The 11,426-nt window shown below is 38.0% G+C and overlaps 3 protein-coding genes across 3 annotated transcripts; all 3 read right to left on the bottom strand.

The window, feature by feature from the left end:
* Positions 1-943: 943 nt before the first annotated feature.
* Positions 944-2,282, bottom strand: LOC144014121 (galactose-specific lectin nattectin-like). The gene is made up of 5 exons (XM_077513673.1): positions 2,226-2,282; positions 1,960-2,067; positions 1,657-1,791; positions 1,225-1,342; positions 944-1,065 (listed from the first exon to the last, which is right to left on the bottom strand). Exons 1-5 carry the CDS (start codon positions 2,280-2,282, stop codon positions 983-985), a joined length of 501 nt encoding a protein of 166 aa, XP_077369799.1. The 3' UTR covers positions 944-982.
* A 1,825-nt stretch (positions 2,283-4,107) lies between these two features.
* Positions 4,108-5,741, bottom strand: LOC144014119 (lithostathine-1-beta-like). The gene is made up of 6 exons (XM_077513670.1): positions 5,543-5,741; positions 5,440-5,458; positions 5,271-5,362; positions 4,986-5,120; positions 4,534-4,651; positions 4,108-4,365 (listed from the first exon to the last, which is right to left on the bottom strand). The coding sequence occupies exons 1-6, from the start codon at positions 5,597-5,599 to the stop codon at positions 4,283-4,285; spliced, it is 504 nt and encodes a 167-aa protein (XP_077369796.1). The 5' UTR covers positions 5,600-5,741; the 3' UTR covers positions 4,108-4,282.
* A 2,762-nt stretch (positions 5,742-8,503) lies between these two features.
* On the bottom strand, positions 8,504-10,114 carry LOC144014120 (lithostathine-1-beta-like). The gene is made up of 6 exons (XM_077513672.1): positions 10,014-10,114; positions 9,897-9,915; positions 9,732-9,817; positions 9,296-9,430; positions 8,880-8,997; positions 8,504-8,720 (listed from the first exon to the last, which is right to left on the bottom strand). Exons 1-6 carry the CDS (start codon positions 10,068-10,070, stop codon positions 8,638-8,640), a joined length of 498 nt encoding a protein of 165 aa, XP_077369798.1. The 5' UTR covers positions 10,071-10,114; the 3' UTR covers positions 8,504-8,637.
* Between the last annotated feature and the right edge of the window lie 1,312 nt (positions 10,115-11,426).

Raw genomic sequence — 11,426 nt, forward strand, 5'->3', positions numbered from 1 at the left:
AGCACAACATTTTTTTTTTAATTGCAGGTAATTATATTACATGACTGCTTCAGTTGCATTCTGTAATATAGCGACATCTAGTGTTGAACTTTTGCACACTGTCAAGCTTTACTCACCAACATATGATATATCAATAGTAAGATTTTCAGCTATGATATATATAGCCTTGTGAAAGAAAACAGCAAAAAAGAAAAAAAAAATGTTTTTTATTTTTTTCTCAAAACTCGGGATTTCAACCTTTCAACATTAAAATTGCTGTAACTAAATTTTCGAAGTGCATCCATGTATTATATATGATTTTAAAGGGAATTAAGTGTAGAATTAGAATATATTAACATTGTAATTTTTATTTTTTATTTTTATTTTTTTTTTGGGGGGGGGCACATGAGGACCATTTTGCCATAGCTTCACATATGTTCTATCACATCAACAGCACATTTTTTTTTAATTGCAGGTAATTATATTACATGACTGCTTCAGTTGCATTCTGTAATATAGCGACATCTAGTGTCGAACTTTTGCACACTGTCAAGCTTTACTCACCAACAAAGATGCACTCCATAACTTAAAGGATGATGATGGAGATCAATTACCAGATATGATATATCAATAGTAAGATTTTCAGCTATGATATATATAGCCTTGTCAAATAAAACAGCAAAAAAGAAAAAAAAAATGTTTTTTATTTTTTTAAACTACCATATGATTTGTTGGAGAACTTGCTGGAGGATTCAACAATACATGTTGAAATGGTGCTGGGAAATGGGGAAGGGGGTGTAATACCATTCAAACATATTGTCATGGTCAGAGAAATGCAATTTATTGAAAAGATGAAACCACCAAAATAAGCCGGACTAATGACAATCATGAACAAGTGAATGACCTTGTAATGATCATTGAAGGATATCATAGAGAGTATCTCAACGTTATCAACATTTAGGAAGGTTAGTTATGAGAGAAGCTATCTTGGTAAGATGGCTGACTAATGACAATCTTTTTTGTCCACAGGTCTGATGCAAACAAACGGGTTTTCGTCAGTGCACTCGTCATCATCCCACAACTCGTCTGCAAGAGAACAAGTTTTGTTAGGTCGGCCACTTTCGCAGAAAATATCATGCATGTATAGTGCATAGTATAGTATTAAATAAACATCTGTATATGTATACAAAATGAAAAGACATTTTATGACTATTCTCCCTCAGAATAATTGTTAAGCATACAAACCGACTGCCTCAATCTCTACACAGTCTTCTTCGACCCCGACGCCGCCGTTGTCAGGCTGGGTAGCACCAAAATTTCTGAAATTCACAATTTCGCCATCGGTCCATACAAAGTCGTCTTCCTGTAAGACAAACGAATCACGAATCACAACTAAAGACCGAATCAGCAGTGTGGAGCACACCAGACAAATGTTAATAATTGAGTGTTGTAGTTTCTTCCTTTGCTGTAAATATTTAACTCGTGTCAACTTTCACCTCTAAGTGGCGCTAGAGGATGTGCTCCAGTGCACTACTTTCTCCTCCCATGAAGTCATAAACGTCAGAAAACAATTCTACACTTCATTCCTTTACATTGCTTGGGGGCTGGAGCACACATTCCTTTTCGACGTGGCAAAGCACGTCCAGTGATTGAACACAAGCGACTCCATTTTATCACCTGAATTGCATCGTGCAGTCCAATCCAGGTGTCGACCACCTCGCCAGCCCCCTCCCGGATCAGCTCGACAACGAGCGCGTGTTCCTTGCGACTGTTGATCGAGACCAGATTCCCGCCGAGAATGTTGCAGACGCTCTGATGCGAAAAGGTGGTGGTGGTGGTGTGGGGGGTTGGGAGACACCAGATGAGCAAATGATCAGCATTTAAACAGTCTCACTTGCTTCACAAGACAATGAATGTAGGCGTTAACAGGAATTCGAATAGCAGTCAACTGCACAACTTCTGTGTCAAAGTATTTCATACCTCTGCATCTCGAAAGGTCCTGGGATCAGGTTGGTAGATGTAACAGTACTTGTCCAATTGAGTCCAGCCCTTAGGACAGTGATTGTCTGCAACATAATTGTTGGACTTCTGTAGTAATGTTAAATATTGGAACACGATTTCTTCACAGTTACTTACTACTTTTTGGATGTCTCGGACCCTGTGAATAAAATGAAGAACAAGTGCACAAAGTTCAATTCCGAGAGCAAAACACAAAAGCGTAGTCGCGTTGTTATATTTGGACTTACGGCTTGGGTCAGCGCAACGATCCCACAAAGGACGAACAACAGGTGAAGACGAGCCATCTGTGCGATGATGGAATGACTCTTATTCTCTCGTATTGTTTTCGATAGGTTTGGATCTGTGTGGTTTTACATCCGGATCCATGTGTAAGAACTGGCAAAAAAAAGTAGCACGTAAAGTTGTGTAAGCTTACCTTTGCAGTCTCGATGCTTGATGCTGAGATTGCCGCCAAGAGAACATTTTATACTTTATGTTGTCTTGGAATGTCAACCCCATGTCACATGACACGTCAGACAAGTTCAGTACATTGAAGACAGCCCATAACGTATATGTCAATGCTCAATCAATTGCTCAATCAAGTGGGGAAAATAGTATCCATATTTTCTACATCACTTGTCCAAAAACACAACGACACATGACTCGAGGAGAGCGGGAATTGAACAGCCGACTTTCAGTTTACTGGACGGACGACTGGACTGACCTCCTGAGCCTCTTAACTTGATTAAAAATGTAATAAAAACCCACTAATGTAATAATTCCACCAATAATTTAGTAAAAATCCTAACTGGTAATGTAACAATATTTTTAATTATTAAATTATTGAGGATGTATTACATTTTCAGGTTTAGCTTTTTTGTCTCAAAACTTGTCAGATAATGTAATGTAATGTTCATTTTCAGTTCAAATATCTACACTTTGTGTTTTGACTTTCGAGAGACTGTTATATGCATTCACAGCAAAAAAAAAAGTTAAAATGTTGGTGTTTAATATTTACTTTAACCTCCCAAAGTGTATTTTTAACATTGATTTAAATGGAGGTCATTGTTGGAGTTTTTTATTTTATTTTTATTTTTAAAGTGTTTAGTGTTGGAGTTATTTGACATATTTGATTAATTTAGTGTTAAAGCAACTCTGCAGAGACTTCATTAAAATAGCTCCGCCCACTTGACTAGAACTGCCCGAGGCTTACAAGGACTTCTGTGAGTGATATGTGTTACAGTTCAATATACCTCTTCTTTTTTCCCTTCCAATAATGTTATGAGAATTCTTTCCATGTACATGACCCCAGGGAATATTTTTTTTTTGGGGCATAAAAGAATAAAGTGCAGTGATTGGCTGGCAACCAATTCAGGGTGTACCTCGCCTACTGCCTGAAGCCAGCTGGGATAGGCTCCAGCACCCCCGCGACCCTTGTGAGGAGAAGCGGACAATAAAATGGATGGAATAAAGTGTAATTACACATCCACTACAATCGCACTTTCATTGTCAGAGAGAGCACAATAAGCAGTGGAGGTTTACTTACAACAATTTGATAGACAAATGATATTCTTTGCAGTTGCGTGTTGAGATTTGGTTTGGAGGATTCAGGTGTAGCAAAAATTAATTGAGAAGCACTGATTCTTAGGGTAAAGTTTGTTTTTCATGAATGTTTTAAGTACATCCAGTCATATTTTTATGTGTTATTTGTTAAAAGAAAAAGCTAACAAGATTAGGTGTATGTGTAATTATCAACAAGCACCATTGAAAAGGTTGCCCGGGATGGCAAATTGCGTGCCTGCGTGGGTCTTCTCCGGGTACTCCGGCTCCTCCTACATTCCAAAGACATGCGTGGCAGGTTAATTGGGAGCGCCGAATTGTCCCCAGGTGTGCTTGTGAGTGGGAGTGGTTGTTCGTCTCTGTGTGCCCTGCGATTGGCTGGCGAACAGTTCAGCGTGTACCCTGCCTACTGCCCGAAACTGGCTGGGATAGGCTCCAGCACCTCCGCGACCCTTGTGAGGAGCAAGCGGTTAAGAAAATGGATGGATGGATGGATGGATGGATGGATGGATGAAAGGTGGAAATGGGCTTTTTGCTCGATAACACTCAAAAATATTGTTATACTCAGAAAATACCAATTTATTGAAAAGATAGGCTAAACCACCAAAATAAGCTTAATTAATGACAATCATTAAAAAGCGAATGACCCCTGTAATAAACCTTGAAATATATCATGAGAGTATCTCAACGTTAGCATGAGTAAGGAAATATATGATGAAAGAAGATATCTTGCTAAGACGGCTGACTAATGACAATCTTTTTTGTCCACAGGTCTGATGCAAACAAACGGGTTTTCGTCAGTGCACTCGTCATCATCCCACAACTCGTCTGCAAGAGAACACAAACAAGTGTTAGGTGGGCCACTTTTGAAGAAAATATGTGTGTATAGAAGTTTTTAAATGTTATTTTTATATTAAATAAACATCAGTGTATGTATACAATATGAAAAGACATTTTATAATGGGCTATTATCTTTCAGAATAATTGTTAACAAACCATCTGCCTCAATCTCTACACAGTCTTCTTCGATCCCGACGCCGCCGTTGTCAGGCTGTGTAGCACCAAAATTTCTGAAATTCACAATTTTGCCATCGGTCCATAAGAAGTCGTCTTCCTGTAAGACAAACTCACATTTTAGTGACGAATCACAACTAAAGACCGAACCAGCAGTGTGGAGCACATGATTTTATACGAAGTTTTATAATAATTGCGTGTGTTATTGTGATATCTAAATGAATTGGCATCGGTTTCGATCTTAGCTGTAAATGTTTAACACATTTAAACCACTTAGTGGCGCAAGAGGACATGTTTCAGTACACTACTTCCTCTTCTCTTTAAGTCCTAAAAATGCTCAAGATAAAAAGACAACTCCACACTTCTTTCCTTTTAAGTTAGTGTGTCATTTTCTACGTGTTAATCAGAAACTTTTGCACCGGTCAATGTTTCACCTCAATTGTATCGTGGAGTCCAATCCAGGTGTCAACAACCTCGCCAGCCCCCTCCCGGATCAGCTCGACAACGAGCGCGTGTTCCTTGCGACTGTTGATCGAGACCAGATTCCCGCCGAGAATGTTGCAGACTCGCTGATGGGGGGGGGACACAACAATATGATAAGCAAATGACCATCATTCAAACACTGCCAATAGTTTTATTAGCTAATGAATGTAGATGTCATCAGTCATTCTAATAACAATAAATCGTGCACACAACTGCTGTGTGAAAGTCTTTCATACCTCTGCGTCGGGAAAGGTCCTCGGGTCATGTTCGTAGATGTAACAGTATTCGTCCAACTGAGTCCATCCTTTAGGACAGTGATTGTCTGCAACTTAATTGTTGGGCATCAAATGATTATGTTGTCTGAAATGTGAAAAATATGAGCAGGATTTCATCACTGCAACTTACTTTCTGAACGTCTGGGACTCTGTGAAGAGAATGAAGAAGAAGCGCAAAATGTTCAATTGCGGAAAACGGTCAAGCCGAGCTGTGTCGTCATATTTGGACTTACGGCTTGGGTCAACGCAACGATCCCGCAAAAGGCGACAAACAGGTGGAGACGAGCCATTTGTGCGATGATAGAATGACTGTAATATTGTTTTCTATTGGTTTGGATTTGTGTGATTAAAAGTCAGGTTAACAACTGGCCATGTGTAATAATAAAAACAAATGTTAGGGGAAAAATAGAATATCAAATTGAGTAAGCTTACCTTTGCCGTCTTGATGTTTGATGCGAGGACTGTCGCCAGCGAACATTTTATACTTTAGGTTGACAGTCTTGGAATGTTGTACCCCATGTCACATGACACGTCAGACAAGTTCAGTGCATTTAAGACCCATAATTTACTTCATGACTCAATGAATGATATTTGCTCAGTCAAGTGGGAAAATAACGTCTTTCCATATCACTTCTCTTGTTTCAAGGTGATGAGGAGCTGGAATCTATCCGAGCTAACCTCAGGCAAAAAGTACACCTAACCATGGTTTGGTTTCTACAACCATTTACACTCACATTCACACAGTCACTGAACCAACACTCTTTGACAAACTTGCCATGGAACAAAATAAGCCACTCAAAGTATGATTGATCGTTGATTGGTTGATTGATTGGTTTATTGACCATCAAGCATGCAATACAAATTATAAAATACATGTGAAAGAAAGAAAATAAAGCCAAAAATGAAAAGAATTATAAGCAAAAACAGAATTCAGATGTTCAAAGGGAGCATGTGTTACGTCTGGGTTACGCCAGGGTTAAGTTTGGGTTCATGACAGTCAGCTTACGTGTCTGTTTGGAATTGATGTAACAGCATCTAGTTTCAACTGGTTTTAAGTTATGTGACAGCTATGTGATGTCAGGAGCTTTGTGATGTCAATCTTTAATCCTTTAATTAGTCACAACCAATCAGATCGATTCACTGTTTGTAGTAGCTGTCTAAGAAATGTGTGTGTCGGATTATTAACTCTGTCCTCGGCGCAGCTCCAAAGCCCAAGGGGGCTTGGCGGCTCGTGATTCTCGATGCATTCTTATTGTTTCTCGTCTAGTCAAGTTTGTTCTACACCTTTCGATGTTTTGCGAATGACGAGTTAAAATCTTATTTGTGTCTGTGCTATTGGGAGCCAAACCTCAGAATGTAACAGTAGGAAGAAGTACAAGAAGTTATCCAGTCCTACCCCAGCTAACATCTATCATGATAATGTACTATAAGTTATTATATTTAATAATATATCATTAAAATAGAAAAAAATAAGCAAATGAAGAGGAAAAAAAGGAAAATAAACAGAACATGCACTTTACAAACATTAGTATAAGTTATAAACGCTTACGGGAAAAAGTAAAAATAAAAGAAACCCTAAACATATACAATCACAATATGTTAAAATTATACTTAGAACTGATTTATATATTTTCATAGCACTATATATTTAAACCCCTTTTAAACATAGCAAGTGAGTTTTTCAATTCAATTCAGTTTCATAATTGTTCCACAGATTAACCACTTTAACAGAAAGACACATTTGAGAAATTTGAGAATATTTACTTTAATAACAGATTTGTTGGTTCAATGTAATGTGAGTGATTAATAACTCGTATGGCTGTTTTTTTTTTTGTAGCTTAAAGACAGATTGAGTGTTAGTTTTATATGTATTTCCCCACATAAATAATTCCCCATATACAGTTTACAGCACAGGTGAGCGTTCATGTGAATTGGAGTCATTTATTGCAGGGGATACCGTATCACCCTAGCTGAGATCAACAGCATTTCATATAGCTGGGGAGGAACCTTGACACTGATTATGAAGGTGTCATCATTCAGATGTGTGGCATTTAAAGGCCTCTATACACTAATCTGGCGATATGCACCATCTGCTCTGCTGTAGGGTTCACCAGAGTAACATTTGAGCCGTTGTCAGCCGATTTAACATTTTGAATTGGCGTCGGCTGTCACTCTTACTGGCCAAAGTGATGGGCACAAACAAACAAACAATCAAACAAACAAAATGTAGTTTAAAATGGGTCAATTTGACCCGCATTGCCAGGTCAAACTGACTGAGGAACATTATTGCTGTTGCTGACAAACTTTTTTTTTCTTTTTTCTTTTAATAACAAAGATGAAGAAAGATACATATAAACAGTGTTAGGTCACTATAGTTCAACACTGATTAAAAAAAAAACAAAAAAGTGCATTGCATTAGTGAGGGCAATTTGACACTGATGCTCAAAACATGCTTCGAAATTGATTTATTATGTATTTCTATATGGTTAGGATAACCCTAATCTATCCAGCTCTTCAATTCTGAGCAGGTCATACAAACTTATGAAAAATACACATACACTATGACATATTTGCCCAGAACTATGTAATCACTAACACAATATACATTTTCATCAAATGGATGGATGTTTTAAATCCACTGCAGTTTGTTTTTTCTGCCATATGAGGGCGCTATAACTGAAGCTTCAACAACTGAATCAATTATTGAAGCACTTTGTCCAAATGGTTTGGTGCTTCAAAAAATCTTTATTTATCCATAACTACGCTGCACTAACCTTTTCCTTGCTGAAAGCACTAAATAACCTAACTTTTTTTTGTTTTGTTTTGTTTGAATTTTTAAGGCTCTCAATGTGGATGGCAAATATAAAAATATTTGTATGCTTTACTTACCAGTCATGCTTATATGACTTAAAACTGATATGATTATGATGATTTACCAGTAAAGATAATGATAAAATAATAATAGTAACAACAAGGGTTTTAGCTATGTGATATATTTAAGAACAGTATTGAAAGACATTTACAATAAAAATAAGTGCAACATTTTCCAGTGGACTTACGTTCTGAAATAAAACAATGACAGGTATTTATTTATTAATTTTTTTGTTATTTGACTACAATTCTATGCTAAAACAAGACATATTGAAATTAGTCCAGGGGCATCGGTGGGAAGGAATAATATTCAGACATATTGCTCAGAGAAATGCAATTTATTGAAAAGATAGGCTAAACCACCAAAATAAGCCGAACTAATGACAAACTTGAAGGACATTATAGAGAGTATGTCAACGTTAGATTAAGAGAGAAGATATCTTGCTAAGACGGCTGACTAATGACAATCTTTTTTGTCCACAGGTCTGATGCAAACAAACGGGTTTTTGTCAGTGCACTCGTCATCATCCCACAACTCGTCTGCAAGAGAACACACAAACAAGTTTTTTGCAGAAAATATCATGCGTATACAGTACTTTTGAAATTTTGTTTTTGCATTCAATAAACATCAGTATATATCCACAAAAGACATTTTATGACAGGCTATTCTCCTTCAGAATAATTAATAAGCATACAAACCATCTGCCTCAATCTCTACACAGTCTTCTTCGACCCCTACACCACCGTTGTCAGGCTGGGTAGCACCAAAATTTCTGAAATTCACAATTTCGCCATCGGTCCATACGAAGTGGTCTTCCTGTCAGACAAACTCACATTTTAGTGACGAATCACAAAGAAAGACTGAGCCAGCCATGTGGAGCACATGAGACAAGTGTTTGGGAAATAATTGAGTGTATCGTTATCTAACTGAATTGACATCAGTTTCAATTTTTGCTGTAAATATCGAACGGACATGTTTCAGTGCACTACTTTCTGAAATCCAAAAACTGCAATGATGAAACCACAAATCTACAATTCCTTCATTTAAGTTGCAGTGTGGACGTGTGTCATTTTCGACGTGTTAATCAGAACTTTTGCACCGGTCAATGTTTCACCTCAATTGTATCGTGGAGTCCAATCCAGGTGTCAACAACCTCGCCAGCCCCCTCCCGAATCAGCTCGACAACGAGCGCGTGTTCCTTGCGACTGTTGATCGAGACCAGATTCCCGCCGAGAATGTTGCAGACTCGCTGATGGGGGGGGGGGGGACACAACAATATGATAAGCAAATGACCGTCATTCAAACAGTTTATTGCAGTGATTGTCAATTCCGGTCCTCGGGGCCCCCTATCCAGCCTGTTTTCCATGTCTCCCAATTGCAACGCAGGTGAGGATCATTATCAGTCTTCTCCAGAGCTTGCTGATTAGCTGTCATTGGAATCAACTGCATTGGGAATTGACAATCACTGGTATTGGCTAATGAATGTAGTCGATGCTAACAGGCATTCTGATAGATGTCAACTGTTAACACAACTGCTGTGTCTTCCATACCTCTGCATCTAGAAAGGTCCTGGGATCAGGTTCGTAGATGTAGCAGTACTTGTCCAACTGAGTCCAGCCTTTAGGACAGTGATTGTCTGCAACATAATTGTTAAAACCATCAAATGATTCTGTAGAATGTTAAATATGAGCAGGAATTCATCAACAGCTACTTACTGTCTGATCGGCTTGGACACTGTCAAGACAAATGACAAGAAGAAGCGCATAATGTTCAATTCCGAGAGCAAAACGGAAAATGATCAAGTCGAGCCGTGTGGTCATATTTGGACTTACGGCTTGGGTCAGTGCAACGATCGCACAAAGGGTGAACAACAGGTGAAGACCGGCCATCTGTGCGATGATAGAATGAGTCTGTAATATTGTTTTCTATTAGTTTGGATTTGTTTTGTTAAAAATGTGATTTGCACCTGGCCATGTGCAAGACAAAAATAGATAAATGTGATGGGCAAAAAAGCAGCATATAAAGTCGAGTAAGCTTACCTGTGCAGTCTTGGTGCTTGATGCTGCGGATTGCCACCAGCGGACATTTTATACTTTTGCTTGACAGTTTTGGAATGTTGTACCCCATGTCACATGACACGTCAGACAAGTTCAGTATGTTTTAGTCATCCATAATTAAAATTTTAAATCAATCAAGCGGGGAAAGTAAAATCCGCATCACTTCTCCTGTTGAGGGTGATGAAGAGCTGGAGTCGATCCCAGCTAACAACAGCACACTGAACCCTGAATTTGTCGCCAGTTAATCTCAAGGTGCATACAAACAAAGAAAAAACAAACAAACAAACAAACAAACAAAAAAGGAAAAAAATACATTTACACTCACATGCACATAGTCACTGAGTGGCAATTGACACCACGCTGCCTGAACAGAAGTCAGATTAGTGGACCACATCATCATCAGAATACAAATACTGAGAAATATGACGGATAAAATATAATGGCCGGTGAACTAATGGGCGTTCTGGATGGATGTTTCAGTATTTCAGTATGAAATATTTGGCTTGTGTCCAACTTCACACCCAAACATTAACCAATCAAACACACAAAAAAGAATTTCAACCATCTTTGCGAAACATCATTGAACACAGCGCCACTGTAAGTAAATTCTTTAATGTCACAATGTAATTAGTTTGACAGCACAGGTGAGAGTTCATATGTATTAGCGTCACGAAATATGTTATTACACTGATCCACATCCAAAATGGCCTGAACAAAGTAACCAACAACATTTTGGAGGGCAATTTTAGAAATAGAATCCAATTGATTTAATTTTTTTTCTGGGGGGATTTTGACATTTATTTTCAAGGTGAAATAAATCTTCAAATCCGATTTTTGTACACTTCTAAGACATTAAAGCAGTGTAGGTGTAAAAGGGGGATGCCATCGGGAATTTCGTGAGTGCATTACTGAGATAAATTGTTAAGCTTTTCCAACATTAAGGTTTTTTTTTTTTCAACTTAATGTTAGTCTCTATTTTTATTTGGAAGAAAAATATACAGTATATTGTTGCTATAGTGACTCCATACATTGACTTTCCTCTGCACATGTGGCTCTTGTGTAAAAAATAGTGAGACTCACTTGTACACAGCAAATTTCGTAGAGTACATTGAAAAGCACTATTTGGTCCCAGTCTAAACGGTAACATTTAAATTGTACTCTGTTTAGACTGAGATGAAATATTAGTCT

This window comes from Festucalex cinctus, chromosome 2 (assembly GCF_051991245.1).
Source record: "Festucalex cinctus isolate MCC-2025b chromosome 2, RoL_Fcin_1.0, whole genome shotgun sequence".
NCBI classification, from domain to species: domain Eukaryota; kingdom Metazoa; phylum Chordata; class Actinopteri; order Syngnathiformes; family Syngnathidae; genus Festucalex; species Festucalex cinctus.